Source organism: Syzygium oleosum, unplaced genomic scaffold (assembly GCF_021117445.2).
Source record: "Syzygium oleosum isolate NSW1041296 unplaced genomic scaffold, Sole_v2.1 Sole_v2.01, whole genome shotgun sequence".
Classification (NCBI taxonomy): domain Eukaryota; kingdom Viridiplantae; phylum Streptophyta; class Magnoliopsida; order Myrtales; family Myrtaceae; genus Syzygium; species Syzygium oleosum.
Window position 1 is genome coordinate 36861343 of NW_026607485.1, and position 11799 is coordinate 36873141.

Genomic DNA, 11799 nt, shown 5'->3' on the forward strand with positions numbered 1-11799 from the left:
TTGAAACGATCGGGCCAGAAATTATGGCGTCGTCGCTTATGTAGCGTGAGTTTCTTCACATATTTGATTGTCGATGCATACCTCATTTACCTGCATCAACGGCTGAGAATTGAATAAAACGCCAACAAAAGCACCAATGTCCCCTGCACCGGGTCAAGGTAAAGAGTGCAGGATTCAAATTGAAGCTTGCCCATAAGCGCTCAAATCGAATATCAAAAAGAGATAATAAGGAGATGCATTTGCTCTTTAGACTGAACGAGGACTCCATCAAGTGGTTGGTTTTAAAGTCGAACAAGTCCCATCTCAGTTCCTCCACCCACCACTACAACATGTGTGCGTCTGTCTTGAGAAGTAAAACAAAGTAACTTATGCAGGTCCGATTGGAGTATGGTTGAGAGATCTACCCTGTCTTTGCTTACGGAATGAACAAATAAGTTCCCATGCCATTCTCGAAACGGTACAAATCCGGTCGAACTCCCCCAAACCATACAATAATTCAGGCAAGTTAGCACCATCTTATGAACTCTGACAAGTTTCTTTTTAAATCGAAAGTTCCGACGATTCTACAAATTGAGGAACTTAACTTCGACTCAGAGAATCCCAAAGAAGGGATTCTTAATCGCCGAGTCCAGCTCGGAACCAGCAGAATTCAGCACAGCCATGTCAACCTTGTCCCTGGGCAGAAACAGGAATTCACCGCCTTCAACTTTCTCAAACCCGCAGAGCTCCAAAAACTCAAGGCCTCCTTTCATTGCACCCACTCTCTCCTGCATGGTCCACATGCAGCAAGGTAAGAATCTTATTGAAGAAGAACACAAGCAAGGAAGACCTATTACCATCGATGATTACAACTCTGCACGGCTCAAATATTCATGAATCATGTATAGTAATACGTGTTTCAACTGATCTAGCAAAAGAAATTAAGTTATTAGGGCAAGCTACTTGGATTATGTATGCACAAGTAGCTGACTTCTTGCTCGGAGGCCCCGCACAAATGGCAAGTATGATAGTTTTGACTCCTTCGTTAGATGCATTGACACTACAACTAACTCAAAGAACAACTTGAGCTTTACAGTAGATGTGGCTACAACAATGTCCACAACTTTCTATTAATGCATGTGGAAATGATTCTTCTTATGCTGCTCTGCTTCATCGCCAAAAGGAAAGAGAGAAGCAAGTGAGGGGGAAGAACAAGGATGTAAGGGAGATGTTTAGAATATACAGTAGCTAGACATACTATGCTTTTGTTTGATAAAATTGCCAGATTGGGGCGAAATAGACATAAGAAAAGAAGCTATCAAAACCTGCAATTTTGGGTCTCATGGACAACAGTTGGTTTAAATCTCTCATGAGTCCCCCTTCATCCCGTTGATTAGGTTTTAATGCATTTTCAACAATCCAAATAATGATGAAAAGATTCGAACCTGGAAAGATGGGTTAGTGGCTCTGATCTTTCTGAATTTTTCCTCATTAGGATTCTTGGCAACATTCCCTATGTAGGTTAGCAGAGTCTGGAATGCTCTCTTCACTTTAGCATCATCCTCCTATTTCAAGTAAAGCCAAAAAAAAAAAAATTAACAGCAACAGCAATGCAGCATAGTCACTACGAAAGATTAACACTTCAAACATATAAAATTTTTCATCTATAACAGCCATCCAGAATTATTGCCAGAAGAGCATAAACATAGCATTCTCCTCAAGACTAAAGTCGTTATAGCACATTCAAGATTCTTGATACATGCATCAGAAATCAAAAGCCATTGCTCCAAATAAAGAAGGGAAGCGATAGAAGCACTTAATTTTCAGGGAACATGAGGACATCACCATACGGACAGCATATAATGGTTACATAGCAAAGTACATGTTGGCCTTTTACCTTGTGATTCTGCTTGAGTGATCGCAAACATTCTCTCATCTGCTCAGCCTTCGTGGCAGGTCTAACAGGCAGTGAGCTCTAGGACATAAAACAACAAAGAACATTAACAAGAATCCCCAATAGTTTTAAAGAACAACAAAGGATAGAAGATTGTTATATCAGTTAAGTCCATACCTTCTTTTCCTCAATGACAGGTGCAGATGGTTTTGCAGCTGAAGGTTCTTCTGGTGGCAGTCCCAATTTCCGTCTTCTTTCTGCCTGTGAAGAGATCAAGCAGCTGTTAAACCAACTTGCATATAGTTATAAAACTTCTATAGTTCAAAAGTAGGCTCCAATAAAAGAATATCAACATCCCCCATGACCCAATGGCATTTTCCTATTGTTTCAGTATGTTCGGTGGAGAACCATGGGTCATGACCAGAAAACGATCATATGATTCACAGACAGAAACAGATCAGATATAAGACCCTGCCTCATGTCCAAATGGTCTTAAAAAACAGCTCTTTGCTTTCCCACAGTAACAGCACCAACCTGATCCAAAAGTAGCTTTGTAGTTACTGTCTCAAAAATTCTTTTCAAAAGGAAGCCTGGTTCAGAAAGCATCTCAATGGTTTTTCATTTTATTTTAATTCTGTTAATCCCAAGAATTTTAATGCAAGTATACAAGCTGCTGCCCTCCAATTTTAAACTTTAGAGGTGATCATTGGTCTTACAACAAAACAGCCATCATGCAACATCTCGAAAGAGCATTTTTTTTTTTGGAGCAACTGAAATATTTGTCCTCGAAACCAGCTTATGGTGACAAGTGTCCACAAGGATTTGCTGACGAGCACTTCTGTTACTCTACTTTTGCAGTTCTTAATATAGTCATGTCGATCAAAATCTCACCCACTGGAATCTTTGATGGAACATCACTAGGCAGATATATACACTTCAAGAATCTAAGACTTCAATTTCCTTCTTAGAGTTATTTATCTGTCTAGTAAACTACAAATAAAACATCTAATGGTAGCAGTAGGTGGTCGTACTTATCTGAACTAAGCACTCAACAGTGTGAAAAAATGATGATCATGTGATTGTGACTTCATTGCATGACACACAGCTTAAGTAGTTATCTCTACCTAAAGAATGATAAACAGTGTACATCCCACATAAAAGAGATTTACATGAGTAATGCATTATAATGGGATCCTATAACTAGTATGTCAAGACAACCAGAACATGTTCTATACCTTGTCTTCTTCCAATTTCTGACGAATCTTTTCCCTAGCCCTCCTCTCTTCCTCTTTCTCAGCTTTCCGCAAAGCCAACAAACTGGTAGAAGGGAAAAAAGGCCTTAGTCACAGCAACAGAAAACTGTTTGGAGTATTCTTAGGAGAATTCCTCATAATGATTGCATTCTAAAAATATTTAAAATATAAATGAATAACTAACCGTTTCCTTTCATTTTCCTCTTCAATTCGCTTTGCCTCTAGGAGTTCCTTGCCAACTCGAATCCTTTCCTGCAAAATTCGGCAGGCAGTTTTCACTATGAAAGATGAAAAGAAATTATGAATATATTCCCAGAGGCAACCTTGCCATGCACACTTAAAAGCTCAAATAAGAAACCACTGAAAAGGTCTGTTGCAGAGTATTCCAAAAGGTACAACCTAGATAAAGATGATGCACTTCTTGCTATTTGTTCATACAGATACTATACCTCAAATCAAAATGAAGTTACTGTATAACATCAACTTGCGTAAATACTAAAATATGTAATCCAAAAACTTAAGCCATTAGAGGAGGGAGACTACATCTATATAAGGCCTATATAAACCCCTGGACAAGCAAACCCCATAGACAAGCAATGAGGGGTTCCTTAGCCACAGGCACTCTCCAAAATTGCATCGAGCAGAATCCAAATCAAAACCATTCTTAGTTCTTTGCATTTAGGATAAAAAATGATAAATTTTCAACTCTATTGGTTAAATTTTGTTAACTTATCTCAAAAGCTCGCTTACATATTTGAGAATGACAAGCAAACTTTCATGGGATTAAAAACCACACGTGGGAGCTTCTTTAGTCATTTTATGCATGAAACTTCTTGCTTTATATTTTGAAGACATATCCCAGCAGTATAATTACTATATATTACTTTTCTGAAAACTGCCATACAACAATAACCTTACCATCCAGTAACCAAATTTACCCCTTATCAAGTGGACGGCAATGGAATGGAATGGAATTTGCAATTTCAATGTCAGTTTCAATTATCAGGATATAGGCCCACAAACGCATCAAAAATCTATGGGCCTGCGATACAAGACCATCCCAGAGTTGAACATGTATTTTCCTATTCATCATGCACCCCAAGTTCTTGTGTTTTTCCTATTCTTCACACACCCTAAGTTCTTTAACAAGTGTAAAAGTATGATATAAGCTAGATGATCCAGCTTAGGTCAAAAGAACTTTAACCACAGCAGGTCATGGATTAGATTAATCTGTCACCAGAATGTTGCTTAAATTGATTTTCATGCTTACAGTTCATCTTTTCAATCTAAAAGAAAGACTAGTGAGTCCATTGCTCCGATGCGATGAAAAAATGAGTCATTTTCACAGACAAATTGAAATCACTATGTTATCAAAATGTTTTAATCAATAATAAATTCCACAATCTAAAAGGATTTGATAATTTCCAAGACCAATTTAAAGTTTGTACATTTTATAGTTAAAAAGTGACAAATAGTAGTTCAATGTTTCACTATAAAAAATGTCTAGATTACTACAAAATATGGAACTGCTTGACATGCATATCAAGAGATGAACCCAGTTAGTGAAAACATCAACAGTGCAATAAAAAAAAAAAGTGATGAAATGACTTGGAAAAATAAGTGAAAGAACAGAATCACCTTTTCTCTCTCTCTTTCCATTCTCTTTTCTTCGTCTTCTTTCTTCTTGCGAGCTCGTTCCCTATAGTTTGGTTAAAAGAAGAATCACCATGCAGTGAAATGAAATGTTTATGCTAAGATTTTACTAAATAGGTAATAAAAAGTTAGTTTTATCAAAGTAATTTGTCTTGTATCTAAAGTAGATACGGTACACATGAATATATACATTAGTGTAACATTTGATCATTAGCAAAATAAGATAAAAATGTCAACATGTGCAAATAGATGTCGAAGAAAAATAATATTCAAGCAACATGTCTCCCTCGAAACCACCTCCCTTCATTGAAAACAGATGAATGCAAGAAAGCGCACAAACACTAACGATTGCGGCAATATAAGAATCACTTTAAGTTAAATAAAAATCCCATCAAATTTAGGAACCATAGCCAATACTAAAATCCACAGAAAAAGAGACAGGTAATCATAGATGATGAATACCGTGGTCCAAACTGCCAACAATATACATTATTCCTTACTTAAGTTCTTGTGCTTTAAGCCTAACTTCTTCTGGCGTGAGAGTCGGCTTAGGAGCTTCAGCTTTGGTGTTAATAGGCACCTGACAAACTCAAAAGAGGTAAACAGAATTATATGAGGACAAGCTGAAGCTCAATAACCTAGAATAGGTTTGTCACTTTAGTAAACTTTAGGCTCAAGTCAACAATAGTGATGTTCAATGTCCTGCAGCTTCTCTATCAAACAAAATACAACAAGGATGATTTGTGTAGTATAATCATCATACCATGACTACTATAACTCTATCAAATGGCCAGAAGTATAGAAAGATCGATTCACCACAGTGAGCTGGTGCAATATCAGATGACTAAATATCATCATACCTTTTTCTTCTATCTATTAAAGGCATCATTAGGTACTAAACCTAACATCATCAATGCCACGTAAACTATTTGTAGGAGCCAAACAGATACATAGAAAATGATGATACCCTATCATCTACTGAATAGAAGGTCATAATAACAAGCTAATGGTATTGCTCATTTTTCTTTCAAAGAATCAATGCTGCTCCAAAAACCCTTCGCTTTTAAAAGAATGATGTATAGCCTCTTCCTTTTAGAACAAAGGCTGACGCATGAGCATATCTTTTTCTAGTACTTTTATGTGTCCCTTCTTTATTATTTAGTTTTTCCTTACGTTATTAGGTTAGTAAGTGCTAATGTAATAGGCATGTAACTTCTTAATGAGATTTGATGGTAGATAATCTCAAGATTAGAAATAGTTTATGTTTAATTAAGGGTTGAGATCATCTTACATAGCTCAGCATGTTCTATTCCATACAGGCAGGAAAGTCCAGTCCTTAATTATTTGATTATTTTTAGATGTTTAGTAACATCGGTAAATTAGCTACAGTTACGGGCTAGGGAAAGCTTGAACCTAGCTGCTTCAGCTTCAGCCACTCGAATTTTCGATATTCCTTTCACAATTCTAGTAAAGTATTTTCAATCACTTTGTTGTCAGTTCTCTTCTTCTAAATAGATATCATTGGTTTATCCAAACCCTAGAATGTCTAATTTCTGTTCCAGCTTCAATTCTTCTCAATCCAAACCCTTTCTTTTGGTCCTTTTTGTTGTTTGTTGCATCTTCAACTATGTAATGGTGCAACCTCATATCCAGATTTATTTCAAATAACAATTTAAGTACCTCTACCTTCAACAGAGGAAAACATGAATCAATGTCACCCAAAAATCAACAAAAACCCATGCAATATATTGGCATTTGACATTCGAGAAGATCAAATTGATGCATCTATAACCAGGGCCAACTTGGCTGCACCAAATCATCAAAGGAAGGAAAGTGTTTCATGTGTGCACAGCATGTGGGCTTTATGCATTTGCTAGGGCACATGGCTAAAAATTGTGATGCCATCTGTGCCAATTGAAAGGAAAAGAAAATGAAAAACCTTAAAAGGTCAGATAGAGTTATCTTACCAGAGGCATCTGATCGATTTCAGGGTCATCCTCATGTTCAACCACCCAATTGATAGCAGCTTCAACACTGGTGTTGCCTGAGGAGACAAAAGAGATCATCCATCATTCAAATAGCCACACAACTCCATGGATTGAATGCAGACAAGCACTTCACAAAACCACTTGACTTGATATGATTGCATTAATAAAGTGGTTAGATCCATCAGCTGTATAATAGCATGGATCAACCAGGAACAAAATAGTATCCTTAATGCACATATCTGAAACGAAATTCTACCATTTAATCATGATAATCCTGTCAGGCTACAACATAATCTTAATAAAGGTGAGCATTTATACCTCAACCTCAGAAAATGATTTACCATGCTAATCAGATGAACATTCCGACTATATCATTTAGTGCCTGGTAGTTTTGGTTTTTTTTAAGTTGCTAACTTCCTTAAAAAAACAAACCACAATTTACCAAACAGTTATGTCATTGACACAAGCATTAAAAGAATCCATCAAGTGTTGAGATACTTCACCATGAAAAGTTTAATGCTTTTACTGTAAGTCTTTCTGTTCCCATTTCAAAAGTGAAGGTAACTCAAAGTTATGATGCCAAAATGTCTCATCACATTTTTCGTTTTAACAAGCATGGAACTGTACCATACACTGCCTCTTTAGTTGCCGATAAAAACTTAATAATATAGTCCCCATGAACAAAAAAGCCTAAAATCAAATACTGCCAGGTGTAGGACATCAGAGAAAATGTCACTTAAAAACATGAGAAGAGCCTCCAATATTGGCAGCCCGATAAATCATGTTAGCACGTAATCGTTTTTAGCCAAGTACGACCCTTAATCATTACCAATGTTTTCCACACAAGAGAAACAAACAACCAAACCATGAATGGGCAAAGCATAAATCCAATAAACCATGGAAACATGAAGTAAACCAAATTTCTTTCTCATAAATGGCTAAGTATCATCATTCCCAAATGTTTCAAATCAAACCAGTGCGATCAGACATAAGGACTATTACGAACCAGAAGAGGGAAAACTTGGTGATCCAAATTTAAACCCCAGTCTCAAGTCATCATATTATGAGAAAGACTATCAATACTTGAAACTCTGGGCACAAGCCTCAGAATACAAAAATATATCCACAAATGAAATTGCTTAAAAGTCCTTCAGCAAAAGTAAAACTCCGTTAAATAAACTCACTAGTAAAAGAATATCATCTGCAAGAATCATTTACTTGGAATAGATAAATGCTCTTTTTTCTAGTTTACCAAAATTAACTGATATCAAACAATTCATGTAGCAGAGTTTTTTCATTTGCAATTTAGATAGGTATGTTTGGAGCCTTTCACGCGAATCAACAACTCTGACAACAAATTCTACCAAGCAATTTGAGATCTGCCTATAAATAACCACTGCAATCAAGCCCACAATACCCAAAGCTAACACTTTTCCACTGCTGAAAGCTCAAATTATCATAAGCAATTCTGAGCCAAGCATCAAACTAGTTGCAATAGCCATGATTAAGAAGACACGTATTTGTACTACTTCATAAATTCACCTATATAATATGCAATTAACACTGGAGTAAAATTCATATTCACCAGAAAAATGAAGAGCTCGAGTAGCTCGTGCCGTGGGGAAACCCATTGCTTCAAGTTCTTCCAGAATTTTTTTGTTGACCTCAGGCACAATCATCTCTGCATAAAAAGCAAAGCATCATTATTATGGTTATTGTCAACTAAGTGGGCATGTGCCCATTTGCCACTCATTCCACAGCCACAACAAGACAGCAAATATGATTTAATACAAAGCAGAGGCAGAGAGAGAGGCAGGCCTAACAAGTTCGAAAAACTTATAATTCTCTCTCTACAAAATAAAAAAAAAAGTACTAGATGTTCCCTTCATGATCCAGATTAGTGCTCGTCTCAAGTGAAATCTAATGTAAGGTACAGCGTATACCAGCGGATCTGGTCAAAATAGATCGAGAAATATGGAGTGAAAGTAAAGATTTGATTATGGCTATGCAGGATTGTGAACCTGCTCAATTACAATTTCTCTCCTAGTACGCACTTTTAATGAAAGTCTAATCCAGTACAATACACATAACTGTTCATATGCCAGACCCACCATTCCAATACTTTATGTTTATAAATAAATGAAATTACAAACATAACTGTTTCAAAGGTACATGTATTGTCTGTTACCTGGCAAGTTGACTTCAAGCTCCAGTATTACAACCAAATGAATCCAAACCTTAGATTTTCCTAAATGTACTTGAACCGGTACCACAACCCAAAACCTAAAACCAGATAATTCACTAGGGTCCAAAAACGCATTAAACCCAACTCACTGTCACCCTAATCAATTATTGCAAAATTCTCCTCAGCATCACCAGACAAATGCAAACAGTAATGTTTTTAGTCCCAATAGCCACCTGAGTCTTAACACCAACACTTCATGTACATGCTTGAGGACATGCTCAAACAATAGCAGAACATAAAATTGATTAACCAAAGGACACATCAAACTTTGCAGACACGTGGCTGAGCAACTCCCAAACTTTCCATTATGAATGTAAAAGCACAATATGCAACAATATAAGAATTGACAGTGTTCAACTAGAGGTTTAAGCTTCACGAAAAGATAAAGCTTCATACTGATATATATAAAAGAGCCAGAACTATCTCTTCTCCTTTCTCAAAAATTAAGTTGAGACAAAAAGAGGATACATATACTGGCAGTTCAAACGACCGATCACTAGCAGATAACTTGACAATCTGTGGTGAAGGTTATTATCAGGCACAAAAAAAAAAAGATCAGACTAAACAAATAGAAAAACCAAACATTAATACATGCAATCCATCCTCATGCTAAACACTCAATCACATGGAAAAAGATTATCCCAAAGACAATCAGAACATTATGCACCAGCTAATTAATCTCAAGTTGCACACTTTGCTAATCAAGCCAGAAAGGTACCTTCAGTCTGCTTACTAGTTGTTGCATCTGGAGCATCTGCCGATTCTGCAGCAACCTTTGGAACCTCCAAACTTATTGGTTTTGCTGTCTCCAAAGTTTTATCAGCAAATTCAGTATGCCCGGTTCTCTTTGTATGCAAATCAGTTTCCTGGCAACAAGATCAAGAAAGGACACATTCAAAATAGAAATTAGGGTTTCCCTACATTTTGGTTTTCCTTGATAATCGAAAGTCAAGACAGATTAATCCATGGACTGGCAGAAATGTTGTCTTAAAAGATAAAGACATTCCAATGCCTAATTCCTTTATTGTAATAACTAGTTTAAAGGGCACGGACATACATATGGAGAAATTAGAGAAAGGAAGGGACATAGTGAATACGTAGTACGTATTGAAATAGAGAGAGCTGGTAGCTCAAGAGTTACTTGTGGTTACCATTCTTGCTCGATTAAAATGATGACCATTAAGGATGGTAAGTGAATTTTTATTGTCGAAATCGATAAACAAAAACTACCTTCAATTTCCTAACAGGCAGTAGATTGAGGGTCCACAATAGCTTCAATTGACTTCTCCTATTTATCTCAATTAGTGCGAATTTTATTTTTCACTTACCGTATCAAACATAACTAAGGTCCCCGCAGATCATTCCCACCAATACCAGAGCTCCTTTCATTGTTATGTTGTGCAAGAAACCAAGTGTCCAACTTACCCTCACAAGTCAACAAATCTTCCAACGTAGGATACACAATGGAGTCAACTGACTCCATTGTGTATCACAAATTACTGAATAGAATCGCAGATAGTAACACTTAATCTCTGGACATAATCATCCTATCAAGAATCAACCTCCTCAATGGAAATGTTCCAGAAAACAGGCTTTCCTTATCAAAATTTGACAAGGACAGAATCAGCCACATCCGCATCTGTATTATCTTCCTTTTTCGTGCCTACTCTAACTCACAAGACTTGTTTTTTTGGAATGGATTTGAGGCAAAGCTTCATGTTCCCATCTAGAAAGCTACAAAAACAGTCATTTAACTAAGAATTCCTCTCATTCAACACAAAAAAAGGGACCCAATTCGATTTCCCCGCAGAACACCTATTACCTCCGCCGCGAAACTCGATCTGCTTCCCTCACCCCACACAATTCAATGCGAAAAAAGCACCTTCAGATCCAGCTAACGCGCCAAAACGCTCAGAAACCAAATCAATGGCCAGCGCAACAGATCAGAACGCCACAAAAGGCGGGGATTCGGCGTACCGTCTTGGATCGGCAGGGCTTCCCGCAGGAGCTGCAGACGAGATTGAGGACAGCCTCGGTGGACTCGGAGAAGTTGGAGTGAGAGGTAAGCTCGGCGTGCCCTTGAGCTTCCTCCACGGACTTCAGGAGAGCGCCGCAGTCGCCGCACTTGAGAGAGACGCCGGCCATGGCTCCGGTCCTCCGATCGGGAAAGGGAAAATTCGAGAGAGAAACGCTTCGCGCTCGGAACGATGCGGCCTCCCGATGGCCGGACGGAACGGTTGGGATTTCACCGGCGACGACGACGACGACGACGACGACGACGACCTCCTTTGTCTTGCGAGAAAGGGGGTTTGGTTTTGGTTTAGGCTTTGCTTGCGGGGGAGGGAAGGGAGAAAGTACTTCGTGTACGGGGTGAGCGAGGGGCCGGTTTAATTCGGGAACCGAACCGAACCGAACCGATCCGATGCAATCGAATTTAGGCCTGTTTGCGTGAGTACCGGTTTGGTTTCGGGGTGTGAAATATTAGGGGAAGGTGTCTTGACTGGTTTGGTTTTCGATTCGGATAGAGTTTTGTGGAGAAAATGTTTTGAGCCGGATTCCGGACCAAATGCTCATAAATTTCATAAATATAAAGGCAATTTCTTAAATCTAGCCCCTCTCTGATTTGGCCCTTGGCTTTCTCTCTCTCGAGCCTCATCTGGCACCTTCTCGTCTCATCTCTCTCTCGGTCTCACGGGATGCACCCTCGCCTTTGTCGGTCGGCCATCAATCAGCCCGCTCTTGGGCACTCACTCTCTCTCTCTCTCATGTCGTTTCATTTTTTTTGTT

At 38.1% G+C, this 11799-nt stretch overlaps 1 protein-coding gene across 1 annotated transcript; it reads right to left on the reverse strand.

Annotated features, from left to right (window-relative positions):
• Nucleotides 1-210: 210 nt before the first annotated feature.
• Nucleotides 211-11319, reverse strand: LOC115681310 (uncharacterized). The gene is made up of 12 exons (XM_030605228.2): nucleotides 10990-11319; nucleotides 9731-9878; nucleotides 8353-8448; nucleotides 6747-6823; nucleotides 5280-5359; nucleotides 4765-4825; nucleotides 3311-3378; nucleotides 3109-3190; nucleotides 2051-2134; nucleotides 1877-1954; nucleotides 1425-1544; nucleotides 211-767 (listed from the first exon to the last, which is right to left on the reverse strand). The coding sequence occupies exons 1-12, from the start codon at nucleotides 11155-11157 to the stop codon at nucleotides 591-593; spliced, it is 1239 nt and encodes a 412-aa protein (XP_030461088.2). The 5' UTR covers nucleotides 11158-11319; the 3' UTR covers nucleotides 211-590.
• Between the last annotated feature and the right edge of the window lie 480 nt (nucleotides 11320-11799).

Coding starts and splice junctions, on each gene's coding strand:
- LOC115681310 (XM_030605228.2), bottom strand. CDS start 11,157: ATGGCCGGCGTCTCTCTCAAGTGCGGCGACTGCGGCGCTCTCCTGAAG. Junction 8,449..9,730: donor AACTAGTAAGCAGACTGAAG/GTACCTTTCTGG, acceptor CTTTTTATGCAG/AGATGATTGTGCCTGAGGTC. Junction 4,826..5,279: donor CTTAAAGCACAAGAACTTAA/GTAAGGAATAAT, acceptor ACCAAACTATAG/GGAACGAGCTCGCAAGAAGA.